This window comes from Adelges cooleyi, unplaced genomic scaffold (genome assembly GCF_023614345.1).
Source record: "Adelges cooleyi isolate 19-005CV unplaced genomic scaffold, UGA_ACOO_1.1 ACOO_flye_CR_arks_rails_tigmint_CR_PRNA_1, whole genome shotgun sequence".
NCBI classification, from domain to species: Eukaryota; Metazoa; Arthropoda; class Insecta; order Hemiptera; family Adelgidae; genus Adelges; species Adelges cooleyi.
In genome coordinates, this window is record NW_026095751.1 from 1,009,675 (window position 1) to 1,024,610 (window position 14,936).

A 14,936-nucleotide genomic window follows, 5' to 3' on the forward strand; every position below is an offset into this window, starting at 1 on the left:
TCATATCTCCATTGTGGCCAAATCTACTATTTCTTTGGTTCATAACCTCACTTCACTTCTACTTACATGAGCAACACTTCTTTTTAATTGTATCCCTTAACACGTACAATGCAATATCATTATCAAATGTACTCACTTTGTTACTGAGTTACGTGGTAGATGGGAAAGAGGAATTCAGAAAAAAATAAAAAGGTTCAGATTCCCTCCCAAAAAAAGTCAGCCAATCAAAGTAGTGGTCAAGTCTGTTTTATGCCTCATTTAGAAAGGTCATGTAAAATGTGCAAGGATTTTTATAACTAAAAGGCGAATTTGATGACCTTTTTGTTTTGAATTACCGCACACTCATTCTTTTTGCTAAGAAACCATTAATTTTTTTTTTAGTAGAACGTTGCAATCACACTGTAGATAAATTATCTACATCAGGATCACTATAATATATTTAATTGCTATGAGCACGTCTTTTAATATTAAATGTTTTGAAAAAATCATTGTGTTTTATTAATTACTTCTCATACTTTAAACATTACGTTTTTTTATGATAAAAATAATATTCAAACAAACTACTAAGCAAAAAAACTTATTGTACCATTTTAAGTGAACCCTGTATTAGTTTCTGCATAAAAAATGCACGTTAAATTTTTAATCATTTTATTATTCGTATTGGATGTGCCGACGAGTTCATATTGTTTTCGTTAAATTAAGCAGAAAGTAGATAATTTTTGTTTTTAAAAATGCTTTAAATCGATCTGTAAAATATGGTACAAATATTAAGTATTTGTGTAAATCGACACATAAGCAACATATGTCATTATACTCGTAAGCTGTTTATTATTAATTACATGAAATTGTAAATTAGCAACGAAAAGTGATATAAGTGGTATAAGGTATATAAGCGTAAAATGCAAATATTATTTAAATAAAACAATAAAAGTACATTTTCATTGTAAAAGAGTTACATTGGTACTGGTTGGAGTCGTGCAAAAACGTTAATGTTATTGCCGACGACTACATTCCATCCGTTCCTAAGTTTTCTATATCGCAAGGTTCCATACCTACTAGATATGGTACACAAATCATCGTCGTCATCAACAGTTTGTGAGAAATATACAGGGTATCTTGCACTGGTGAACACCGCAATGAAACGACACCCCCAATGTACAGTATATAAATTTGCAACTAAAAAATAAAAAAACAAACATCTACGTTACTTGAAAATAAAATTACAATAAAAAGTGCATGGCGTCTTTTTGAGCAGCTATTTTCATTGTGTGTTAGTAGTGACTAGGTAATATGAAAAACAAACATTTTTCTCTAGTTATTACTTACTATGTGAATTGTTCAATATTATAATTAGTTGCATCCTTGATATATTGTTATGAATTGTTAATTCATAACAATATTGTTAATACATAGTAAATAGTAGAAGTATTGACGTTAAAACATTAAATAATTCTATTGATATTATTACAAAAAAATTACATTTTAGTAAAAGAATCTAATCAAGGTCTATAATATACAGATATGATTAATGTTGTTTGTGTGTTCTGTAATTTGAATACAGTAAAAAAAAACTAAATTCGCATGTAAAAATTATATAAATACAGTAATATATGAGATATTTATGTCTCTAAAGTATACGTTGGTATAATAGTGAATAATTGTTTTAACCGGTCATCGTATACCTAAAATGATACTCCAGTGTTTCTATATGATATGAAATACATCATAGGTAGTTTAGAAAAAAGGGTGCAGTAACAAAGCTGTCTTTGTATAGTGACACACGTGCGGTCTTGGTATAGAATATAAAAGAATTTGAGGTAAGGGTTCTGGGCTCATTCTAACTGTTCTGTAATTGTAGTATATCATGATTACATTACACTCTTTATTTATCTTCTTATTATTTTTATTTATTAATATTTACCTATTATCCGGTTCATCATTCGTTTTAAAGCTACCAGAGTAACAGTTCTTCTTTGTGCTGCTAGTGCTGTCAAAGTATGTCTTGCAAAATCTGTAAATTTATTAAATGACCGAGTACATATATAAATATGAATATATATATATATATATATACAGGATGGTCCACTTATCGTGAACCAATATCTCATATGGTTTATTAGAAAATTACATTTTTTTTTTCACATTTTTTTTACCCCCCTAACAACTTTTTTGATAGCCACCTTTGAAACTTAAATGGTAACGTACATATTTTATTAACTTTTTAAATTGAAAATAATGTACTAAAATTTTTGACTGGTCGATAACCAGTTTTCGGACAACTATTTTTAAAGTTATAAGAGTTTAAAAGTTATAATTGGAGGGGAAGTGCGGTTGGGAAATGCACGCAAATAAATAAAATACTACACTCCACCTTTCTCCTGCCCTAAACTTGAAACATCAATTACTTCAAAAATAGCTATCCGAAACTGGTTAATGCCAGTCATCACCCTTACTTGTTTTACATGTAAAAATCCGGGTCATACATCTACTTACAGTAAATAATTCGCTTAATAAATCTATGTACTAACGAAACCAAAGTAACTCAGAAACTCCCTACAATACGACTTTATCCCAATCAAATACACCAATCAAGCATACAGCAACCACACAAATCTTGATCAACACACTACTCAGTCAGAATCCAGATATTGAAGAAAAGACCCCCAAAAAATATTCTTCATTAGAAAACTTTAACACACAGAAATTCAACACACAACCCATCCATCCAGACTATACTACAGTCCTCACAAATTAAAACGATGAAAAACTTAATCCAATGATTCCATTATTATGGTTCCACGATCTAAGGTATTTCAAAAGACTGATTAATATAAAAATATTAATAACACAAACCAACCTTGTCGTAATAAGTGTCCGAGAAACCAGCTTCAACCACTCCAATTCATCTGAGCTAACAGGTTACACCGGCTATCACATGCGTTCAAACCCCCGGAGAGCTAGCGGGAGAGTATCCGCACTAATTAAGTCTGATATCTACAGTGAAACATTATGGCCAATAGAAAATAAAACCACTTCAATACACCTCAAACAAAAAATGTGTAATATTTATGCACCAGATAGCTCTCCCCTAAACTTTAACAACCTTAGAATCTTAATAAGCCCACTTCCACCCCCTTTCATCATCCAATAAGACTTCAATAGCAGCAACATCCTATAGGGTTGCAAATCTACTGGAACATGATGTAAAACAGTAGAAAAAATACTCGGAGACGACAATTTATTCTTAAAAACAATGAACCCACACATTATAACGCAGCAAACGGCTCCTTTTCAGTCATAGATCTGACTATAGCCAATACCCAGCTCAGCCTCAATCTAGAAAGGAATATCATTAACTCATAATAGCAGTGGCCAAACAACAACTAAAAATGGAATCTGAACAACTCAAATTGGAAACTATATAGACAATTGCCTAGGAAATATCCCAATAAGCCTCAATCCAGATTATATCAATGAAATTATCAACAAATTTACAACATGATCAATGAAGCCGCTTAAGTTTAAATTAGATATGAAAAACACTTTATCAGGCCAAAAACAGTACCTTGGTGGAATAATGACTGTGCAGTAGCAATAAAAGACTACAAGTAAGCTTTAGTTTGATACCGAAAAACAAATACAATGCAAGAAGACATAAATTTAAAACAAACCTAGGCAAAATTTACACCAGTAACAAAACTAAATCATGGCATGACTTTACATCTACGTTAGAGCACACCTACTCACCATTCTCTAGGTAACTGAGAAGACCCAGCACATCCACTCAACAATGCAACACTACAAGAACTATAAAAAGCACTCCAAAGCAAAAAAAGCCAACGTTTTGGAACAAATGGTATACCATTTATTTTCTTACAAAAACGTTCACTGCTTATCACACAAACCCTACTAAACATATATCACGTGTATGATATAGTGAATCACTTCACAATCTAGGATTCATGGGGAGCGTTTCGCTCTGGTCCGATAGTCAGCATACTATGCAAACTGAATGAATTTCCATTAGAATTAAGATACATCAAAACCAAACTTAATTACGTCTCACGCAAATTAAGAAACACGAAAAACCCTGTAAACACACCTCTTTGATCTCCCTTTTACCAACCAATAGAAACAATCCCATCAAAGACGCATCTTACTCTACTACAACGCTTCATAAAATCAGTAAGGTAATATAGCTTCCAATCATAGAGACAATTCGCTTAAAAACATCAAACTATTCATACTGGAAAATAGACCTTCAATCAAGAGGCAATACAAAATTAACAGAGTTTAAAAAACCAAACACAGATCAAAGAACTTCTCTAAACAAGGTTAATAACATCATTTGGACCTAATTTCTCTGTTATCAACACATCTATACTGTTGCATCACAATCCAAAACCGGAATTAGAATTAGCAATTTTTAGTAACGAAAATATTAGGCAATATAAAATGAACAATTTCATTAATATCTTTTCGGCGGAGGCCCTAGCTATATGTAACTGAAAAATGATTCTCCTAAACTTTAACAAAACAACTGTCATTAGTGACTCTCTCAGTGTTTTGGAGACAAACAAAAACATCAAATCAAACAAATGCAATCCTCTATCTTTTCTCAATTAACTAAAATTATCTTACTTTGGGTACCCTTTCATAATAACATCCCACAAAAAGATAAAATCAATAAAACTACATGTACCACTGTTTTTTAATGTTCCATACAATGAATCAAAAACTCTAATAAACGAGTAATGTGCAAACAAATGACAAAACAATTGGGATAATATAGGAATTAATAAACTGAAATCATGTAAATCATCTATAAACAAATTGAACGCAACCCCTCGTATCCCGATATGAGAATTTGCATGCCTAACAAGACTTCGAGTTTGTCACTCGAACCGTACATGCTTGCACCTAATAACCTAAGAGGAAAACCCCAACTGTAAAACTTGCCTAGCCCCCCTCACAACCAAACACATAATCGAAGAATTTAAAGAATACGAAGAAAAGCGCGCCCAGTATGAAATTCCAAACAAGATAAAAGAAACACTAGTTGACAACATCCAGAATATAAACAAAATAATACAATTTATACAAAACACTAATTTAATTGAACACTGTAAAATAAATATACACCATTATTGTAAATATCTAAAAAACATGTAAACATATGCAAACGGCTAATGACTAATGTTGAACCCTAATTCTTAATAAAAAATATAACAGTTTATAATATCTACTTATATGTACACAACAACTTTGTCTTCTTCTCCTTCGCATAGATTCCAACTCTTTGGGATCTGTTACCTTTTTCCTAAACCTGCACTCAAAATGATTCCAACAACATTTTCACATACACCAGTAGTCCTCATCACATTCTCAATTGCACCGAGCCAAATTTGCTCGTTTGTCCACTTCCTCTCCTTCCTCCTACGTTCATTTTCTTTAAGCATTTTCATCTCCAATACACAAATTTTCTATTGTATTTTCCTATCCCTTATGGACCGAAGCCACACGATCGCGAGGGTTTAGTTAGTCTTTTTTTTTCTCGTTTGACATCAGTTGAAGACCGTCGATACCGAGCACTCAATTTCATTTAAATAATTATTCAACTAGATGATCAGTTAAAAACATTTTTATTCGAATATTGTGCAGCTCTACTTTATAAATAGTACATTTTGATATTTTAATTAAATGTTTAATTCTATGTACATTTTTTAAAAATAATTTATCAGACATTTGGAACTCTACATTTTTGTAATAGTTTACCTATTTAGAAAAATGTATCCAAAGGACGAATTGCGTTTATAGATTATTTGCAATTAGATATATGACTTTAATGCAAAAAATATTTATACATTTTATTTGTATATAAATAATCCATTTTTTTCTTTGGGTTGAGGTTTAAAGGTAACCGCATGGTAGTTTCATGAAGACCTCTCTATCTCTTTAATCAAAAGAGATTTATATTATCAAAACAATTGTTTGACTTTAGATATAAATACAAATTTCTATTCTAAACAAGCCTTAAAGGCTAATAACAATTATCGAAATGTTCGTAATTACTTAGGTCTGGATTATTAGGAAAATTAACACCTGTAACAAATATATCAATAGTCAATGTATTACACAGTCAAAAAAAATAGTTTTTTTACATTAACTATACAGTTACTCTTGAACTATGATTAATAATTACAAAATTTAGTATTCATATAAAATTATTTCTAAAAGTAACGTTTCGATTTATGTTTAAATTATACATCGAACGGATTATAGAGGCTTATTCAATAAACACGAAGCGATAAATTAACAGTTGTAAATTTTATATTTGCCTGTGTGAACACGTAATTGCAATCGTAACGCATTTTGGATTTCCTCGGTAACTGTAAATTTACATAAAATAAATTGTAATTATTTATTCATTGTGATTCAAACCACTATATATAAATGTATGCATATTGTATTAATATTATGATTATCCTCTATAATATGTATAGAATAAAATTAATTTGTGTAAACTTCTGTAAATATGGTATATAAATTTGTAGTTACCAGAAAAGCTTCCATTATAGATTAAGTCTGAATATAAAACAAAAATATTGCGTACTCAACGAATATCAAACAACTGTATGGAATTAATTCTATTATATTCTTTTAAAATATTACCCGGTACAGCGAACATATTATTCATAAATTCTAAAATTAAAATTACATAAATTAATGTTCATGAATTTCCTTTTCTATTCTACTATAAACTAGAAGATGGTTTTCAAGGTAGGAAAAACAATTTATAAGTAACGTGGAAGAAATATCCTTGGCTCAATAATATTTAATAGAAAATATAATGACCAAATTGAAGCAGATGTGGCAATTAGAATAAAATATTATTATTAGATAAAATCGACAGCTACCATTATTTTTTTCATAAAATAAAAATTTTGTATTTAGAGAAAATTGTGTAATTTATATCACTTATACATTTTTTTTAAAGATGAATTTTAGTTGAATGTTGAATTACTTTTACATTTATTTATTATATTATAATATAATTATAACTACCTAAACTATAATGATCATTATCTACAATTTGTTCAATTACATGCTCCAATGCATCTGAAATAAAAAAAAAATGTTTAAACCAACTCTAAATAAATTTACAACTTATCAGAGTAAACACTTGCTTACAACATATATTTTGTATTGACAATTTACCCTACTGATACTCCCCCTATTAGATTGAGTAGTCACTGCCTAAAGCCAAGTGTACTAAATTATAAAAACCTCTATAATACTACTAAATATAAATATAAATATTTTGATATTTATATATTTAACAAGTCAGACAGTGTTAAGAAAATTGATTCTATATATCTCGTGCACCTTTCTAAACTGTTTTTATAAACTTTAATTTTTAATTTATAAATAGGTCGACTGTTGGCTAAACATAACAAAACAAAAATGTATTAGTGAATTAGTTTTAAATATATATTACTTTCCATTAAACCAGTTTGTGTATTTGCGATAGTCATTCCATTAGCACGGTATAAGTGGTTATCTGTAATACAAAATTTAAAAAAATATTTATAAAAACATTATTTAAATAAAATAAAAATTCTACTGACTTGTAATGGAGACGGATCTTTTATAATCCGCTGAAAAAAAAGAGAAATATACATTTTTTTTTTATATATTCTACTACCGTAAGTAGGTAAGTATCGAATAAAAATAATAATAGAAAATACTGAATTCCTATAATTCGTTCTCTAAATCAAATACATAAGTATGAAAACAAAATAGTTACTTCGTTCATCTGTTGAAACAATTACAATGACACATGATACTAAAAACCAAAAGAGTTTCATTTTTCTCTGTAAAAAATAATAAATTTAAAGATAGTATTAGCTATTTATTTTTTGGTAAAAAAATATAAGTAAACGTCGTTAATTCACATTAAAAAAAAAAAAGAAAAAGTCCTATAAGCTTTTACCACACTCTTAAATACATATATGGTATAATAAACCGTAATTACTATTAATTTTTTAAACATGTATTTTATTTTAAACACACTTATATAATTTTATTTTTACTATATACATTATTAAAAATATAAAAATAAAAAAATTTGGACATAATATTTATTTAAATCGCAAAAAATTAAATACAATTCTATATCTAAACTACGCATTAAAAAAAAAATGATTTTAAACTTTGCCTAAATTATTTGCAGTGTTGCATCATTTGAAAAAAACTTTATCTCAGTATTCATCATATTATTCAAGTACATTTCTTCAAAGAATTAAAAAAAAATTATATTTTAAAAATTCCGAATTCATTTATTCGAATAAATGAATAATTTGAATTTGTTTTAAAAATATTATTCCGTATACATCTAATATATTATAAATTAAAAAAATATATAAAACCATTTAATATAGGAAAACAATGTTTTAATCAAATAACTTTATATTCAAGAACATTGTGTAATAATGATACCAAAAACATTTTATTCGAATACATTTTTATTCAAATAACAATTTGCAAAACTCTTAAAGTTGATAGTGTTACTTACATAAATGATTAAGATCATTTATGATGTATTATTTATGTTAACGTTATCATTTATAATGTAATCGATCCGTCCTACGGGACGGATCGATTACATATTATCATTATTATTATTATTATTATTCTATAGGAAGAAATCTACGTTACCATTCAATAAAACCAATTATTACTTAACCAAACTTTTGCGTCTATAATTTATTTAAAATTAACATTATAAACATTTTCCCCTTCGGAGCGAAGGAAGGTAAACTCTTGAACCCAACAGAGGGTCAAGCGTTACAAGATTACTAAACTTTTAAATGATCACTTTTTTTAACTGTATTGATGTGATTTTCTTGCCTTTTGTCTATGGACTCAAATCGACCGAAACATTAAAATCGAAATATATTTTGCAGTGTACCTTTGTTAGTTTACATAGGTGGCTAACAGGTGGTTTCTTCTTTTCTGCATGGCTACATATTTTCATTACAGTGACGAGAACATTTTCTTTTAATGTTTGGCATAAAATAGTTTTTATTAAATTTTGGCCTATGCCGATCTATTGGTACAAAATTCATATTTTTGTTTATACTTTACGTTGAAAAAAATCAACTAAATATTACATTAAAGAAATATTAACGTATTTTAACGTTAAAAAATAATCTATAACTGTTATTTTAAATTAAAATTTTCAAAATGCTCCCACCAAGGAATGATATCTCCAACATAAACCTAACAGTGAAAAAGGGCCAAGTACAAAACCCCCTCCTAAAAAAGGTAGCTTGTCAAAGTAGTGATATCTACATTGTAGCCAAATCTGCTATTTCTTTAGTTCATAACCTCACTTCACTCTTACTTTCATGAGCAACACTGCTCTTTTATTTGTATTTGTATGTGTAACACTTGGTCAGTTTCTGAATGAAACGTAACCTTTCCGAATGAGGTATTAAAAAAACTTAGCCACAATGTAGATAACACGGAGTTAAAAAATTGATATTGCGCATGCGCATGTTACACCTAATAACACTCTAACGTCAAAAATAAAAATAAAAATCTGTTCTAAAAAGCAATGGTTTTTATTACCTTCTAAAGTGTAATTTTTTAAATGTGGTGCACTCTATATTACTCATTAGTACCGAGCGATTTTATCCGAGAGGACTAGTACAGTAGGGTCGAGGCAGAATGGAATCAAAGCATAGATGGGACGAAGATGTCACAGGTCTACAACATTTATTATTAATACAAGTGATAAAATCGCTTTCATATAAACGCTTTGATGCTGATTTGTAAACACTACATCTCACTTTAATAACTATGTTTTAAACGTTATTTTAACATGTTAATGTTTAAAAATATTTCCATAGCAGTACGTAATATATTTATTCTGTACGGTAAATATATATATATATGGACTGTATAGGGGGGGGGGGGTTAAACAACTAATAACACAGAGCCAAATTATTATAACAAAACTACTATTCAGAAAACAACTATATACAATAATATCTTACACACTGGCCAGCTTGCTAAATTTTACAGCTAGTAAGTTTATTACTTAAACAACTAACACAATATAATACGAGAATGCCAAACAAATAGGTATATTTACAGTGGTGCAAGTCCAGGTGCGGCAGGCTGGTCGGTCGATAGGTCGGTCGATAGGTATCGAAGATTGTCTGTACAATTCGAAACGGTCGAATAAGCGAATTCAAAGGCAAAAACGGTCCAGTTCACGAGAAACAAAAAAAGCACAACAAACGGTGAAGTATCAGCAAAAATGCGGTACGGTAGACGGTAGTGCAGTGATAGTAGTGATACGGTACGGTCGGTGTTGATGGGCACTGCGGGTGGTGTGGAGTGGCGGCTGCCGAGATAACGCCCGAACATATTCTTTAAACTTTTATTAAAATATCTATTTGTACATTAATGACTATGCTTTAACGATTCAATGTCACCGCTATTCGAAACCCAAAAACTATGTCTAATAAATAAAGATATTCAAGGTTTGAAAATATACTTACTATGCTTGATATTGGTTCGAACGAAACAGAAAGACTAAACGTACTATGCGGATTTGTCCATGAGATTGTATTAACTTTAAGTAGGAATGTTTTGTTCGAGATTTTTCATTATTTACATTACTCTGACGTAGTTTAAACTTCTGTTGTTGTACACATATAGTTTTGCTATAATGCCAAGAATACTACAAGATACGATTGCAGCATGTATTATAATAAGCATGTAATATTTTTTGTAGTCCCCTCCCCTTATGAATACATTAGGGAAAATAATTCTTAATAAACTTCTCTCTAATAGTAGATTTATAATTAGAGAGCTAGTAAATATAATTTTATGTCCGCATCATTAAGGGAATTAAAAAGCGCTATTTATTAAGGAGCAAAGGATAAACATTAATTGACTGTAATTATTGATCTGGTAGAGATTTTAAATATTATGCTGATTAATTTTAAGAAGAAACATTATACATTTTTTTTTTTAAATAAAACTTTTATATTTTTTTTCCTTTGACTTATGACGGATGATTGATAAAAAATGAAGTTCTTAAAAGTAATTTTCTGATCTATCTATAAGAAGGATTTCAATTGTTTTTCTATGTGAAAATTACCATTTTCTTTAAAACCCCCCCAAAAAGGACTGGTTTTTTATTAACCTTTTAGAAAGTTAGTTAGATCTATTAAATAAGTATAAACATTTATAATAAAATGTTGAAAACGAATATAATATTTAATCGGCCTTTTGTCCCCATAGAAAAGATGTTATACTAACTAAAAATATGATTATTTTGGGGTTGGCAATTAACTGTGACGGAGCTTAATGAAGTGAGCACAGTAAAGTCGTCAATTTAACCGTTTTCAATGTATTATTACAAAAGGAAATAGGTAATAAAATCTTTTTTTAACAAAATGCTTCGATGCAAATGTACAAATATTAAATATCGCTAAAAGTCATTATAAAAGCAATACTTCCATACAATTGTATTTTTAGGTATATGGTGAATATATATAGAGTTATTTATTTAGTGTTATTTTCTAATATTCGCTTCTTTTTAAAAATTTAAGACCTATTGAGGTGGTTAAAAATTACTATCACTTTGGGTCCTATCACTGGATGATCTCTCTCATCATACGATATCACTGGTTTTTTCCCCCTGTATATACATATTAATGTTACTATTTGCTCATTATGCCCTGTATAGTGTAAATATTCTTTAATTAAAAAAAATAAAAAATTACTGTTATTGCTTGTTGAATTTGTGAATAGAAATATTTTCCCAACTAGTTTAACTGTTAACTTGAAATCGAAAATCTGTTTAACTGATATCTATGTAACACTATGCTTATACACCGTATAACAACATAAATATATGTTACAAACGTGTTTTCGCATATTTTTTGCTTTTTCCACTGGGACTAAAAAAGTATGGCCACAGATTTTAAAGAAGTTGAATAAGTTATACATTTTTTTCAGAAATATCTCTATTCTGATTTTAAGTCCCTAAAATAAGCTCAAAGATTAAAAATTATCAAACCCTTGAATGGGAAGGGTTTATGATGTTTTTTTTAAAAATTAAGTTATAACGCTATACCTAGGTACATACAATTTTTGTCCTAAAAACAACTAACAAGTTCGAAATTAATAAAACGATATTTCAAAAAGTTTCAACACACCTTAATAATTGCAAGTTAGATAAATAAGAATTTTGAATTAATATTTTAGATTATGTTTATCTAATTCTCGATTTATTTTAGCACAATTTAAGACCTGACATATTTTTGTAGCTAAAAAATTACTTTGGGTTCTATCATTAGATGGTCTCTCTCATCAAACTTTATCACCTTTTATTCTCTATATACATGGTAAACCATTCAATATCTCATTGGGTTTTATAAGAAATTACAATTTTTTTCATATTGTTTTTTATACAATGTGATCTTAATTTTTCACAATTTTTTTCGTTTTTACCCTCGTTCCTACTTAGTTTTTTTGTTGACAACTTTTGAAACTTAAATGGTAACGTATATATTTTGTTAATTTTTTAAATTGAGAATAATGTATTTTAAATGTTGACTAGTCGATAACCAGTTTCGGATAACTATTTTTAAAGTTATAAGAGTTTAAAAGTTAGGGTAGGAGGGGAAGTGCGGTTGGGAAATGCGCGCAGATAAAAATATTCCTACACTCCACCTTTCCTCCTGCCCTTAACTTGAAACTTCAATTACTTCAAAAATAGTTATCAGAAACTGGTTATCGACTAGTCAAAATTTTAAATACATTATTCTCAATTTAAAAGATTAACAAAAAAATTACTTAAATTTAACGTTAACTTAAATGGTAACGTTCATTTGAGTTTCAAAAGTTGCTATGAAAAATACCAAGTTAGGATGGGGGTAAAAACAAAAACAATTGTAGAAAATTGAGATCACATTGTATAAAAAAAAAAATTAAAAAAAATTATAATTTCTTATTAAACCCTATGAGATGTTGAGTGGTTCACGATAAGTGGATCACCCCGTATTCATAGAAATCAAATCTGATACTTTTCAACTGGGTTAGTCGTGTAACAACATGTTTTTACATCGTATAGCAACATAAATAATATGTATTACAAACTTATTTTCCCATATTTTTTGCCTTTTACTTTGGTAAAAAAAAAAAATTAGCTACAGATTTTTAAGAAAATCGAATATGGTTAAAAAAATTGTGTAATCAATATTATAATGTTTTCTATATCAAGTTATATCGATTTTCCGAAATCTAATTATTATCCCACATAACTCACAAATTCGAAATCGACTGCCCCAACGAAAATGGTCGTATCTCGTTTTTTGTAACTTTTCAGGATGAACAAAAATTAGTCATCTACATCAGAATTTAGTAATGTTTTTTGTAAGAGGGTTTTAATATGTTCTGCAATCGTATCTTGTAGCTAGGTACTCTTGGAATTATAATAAAAATAGGTTTTTGCAACTAAACGTTCACAACAACAGAAGTTTACACTACGTCAGAGTAATGTAAATAAGGAAACATTTACGATTTTTTTTTTAAGTGCCTAAGGGCATTTTTATTTAAACGATTAAAAATCTTTATAAATATAAATCAAAAGAGTATTGATACATACATTTGAGTAAAATATATATATACATATGCAAAACATGTGTGGGGTTCTACTTCCAGTGAAGTAGTCCCATTCTTAATCTAATAATTAGACTAAGCCGAATGGCTTCAGTCGTTTGAGTCGTCTGATGTCTTGCGAGTTGTCGAGGAGCTGTAAGGCAGCTGTATTTGAGTGAAGCTCCAGTCTTTTTGCGGGTTCGCGGGCAAACCGGGTAATTTCATCCTGCACGGATGTTATTTTTAGATCGCGGTGGATGATGTCGTTCTTATCATACCGATATGCTGCAACAATAGTACGAAGAGCGACGTTCCGGCAACGTTGGACGAGTTCAGTATTAGACTTACTGGCGCAACCCCACAGTTGAATACCATAGATCCAAATCGGTTTAACGATCCATACATACAGGAGACGTTTGCTGGTTAGGTCTAGCTCGGAGTGTCGCCCAACTAGCCAATACTGTTTGCGCATTTTTTCTTTGATTTGCACATTTTTCTGGCGTACATGATGTTTCCAGTTAAGTCGCGAGTCAAGGTGCATTCCCAGATATTTTGCTGAATCGTTTTGTGGGATTATCTGTTGGTTCAGCGTGACTGGGATATATACGGTTTTACGTAGCGTGTAGTTGACGTGCACCGACTTGTCACTATTGATTTTTATTTTCCAACGCTTTGTCCAGTCATAAACGTTGTTGATTGTCACTTGTAGGATCTCGGTCGCAGCTTGTTGTTCCTTATTGGTTGACAGTATTGCCGTGTCATCGGCAAACATAGCTATCGTTGTGTCGTCATTAGTTGGAATATCAGCTGTATAGATTAGGTACAAAATAGGTCCGAGAACACTACCTTGAGGTACTCCAGATGATATACTCTTCCAGTTAGTGGTCGCTTCTTCGTATCTAACACGAAACTGTCTTTCAGTCAGATATGATTTGAGAAGTGCACACCATGTATGTGCGAGCTACTCTTGCAGTTTTAGTAATAAACCTTTGTGCCAAACTTTATCAAAACTTTCTTGGGCCACATCAAGGAATACACCACAGCAGTAATTTTTCTCTTCCAACGCCTCACTGATCGCGTTCGTTACGCGATGAACTTGGTCGATGGTCGAGTGTTTATGGCGAAATCCAAACTGGTGATCTGGTATGAGTTGTTTTTCTTCAATAAGTGGACTAAGACGCTTAAGAAGAAGTTTTTCGAATAGTTTTGACATACACGGTAGAAGCGATATCGGCCGATAAGAGGTGGCTTGT

General features: G+C 29.9%; 1 protein-coding gene and 1 long non-coding RNA gene across 2 annotated transcripts in view; both read right to left on the reverse strand.

Moving 5' to 3' along the window:
- LOC126835236 (uncharacterized) overlaps positions 1 to 10,616 on the reverse strand; it is a 65,112-nt gene extending 54,496 nt beyond the window's left edge. Inside the window, exons 1-6 of the mRNA XM_050567690.1 lie at positions 10,572 to 10,616; positions 7,808 to 7,874; positions 7,629 to 7,658; positions 7,499 to 7,561; positions 7,066 to 7,119; positions 6,673 to 6,702 (exon numbers count right to left, since the gene is read on the reverse strand). Of these exons, the coding sequence (XP_050423647.1) occupies positions 6,673 to 6,702; positions 7,066 to 7,119; positions 7,499 to 7,561; positions 7,629 to 7,658; positions 7,808 to 7,868 (238 nt within the window). The 5' untranslated portion in view covers positions 7,869 to 7,874; positions 10,572 to 10,616. The remainder of the gene's footprint in view (positions 1 to 6,672; positions 6,703 to 7,065; positions 7,120 to 7,498; positions 7,562 to 7,628; positions 7,659 to 7,807; positions 7,875 to 10,571) is intronic.
- Positions 866 to 6,106, reverse strand: LOC126835331 (uncharacterized). The gene is made up of 3 exons (XR_007685191.1): positions 6,073 to 6,106; positions 1,922 to 2,011; positions 866 to 1,176 (listed from the first exon to the last, which is right to left on the reverse strand). It is a non-coding gene; the product is annotated as an uncharacterized LOC126835331 (long non-coding RNA).
- Positions 10,617 to 14,936: the final 4,320 nt, after the last annotated feature.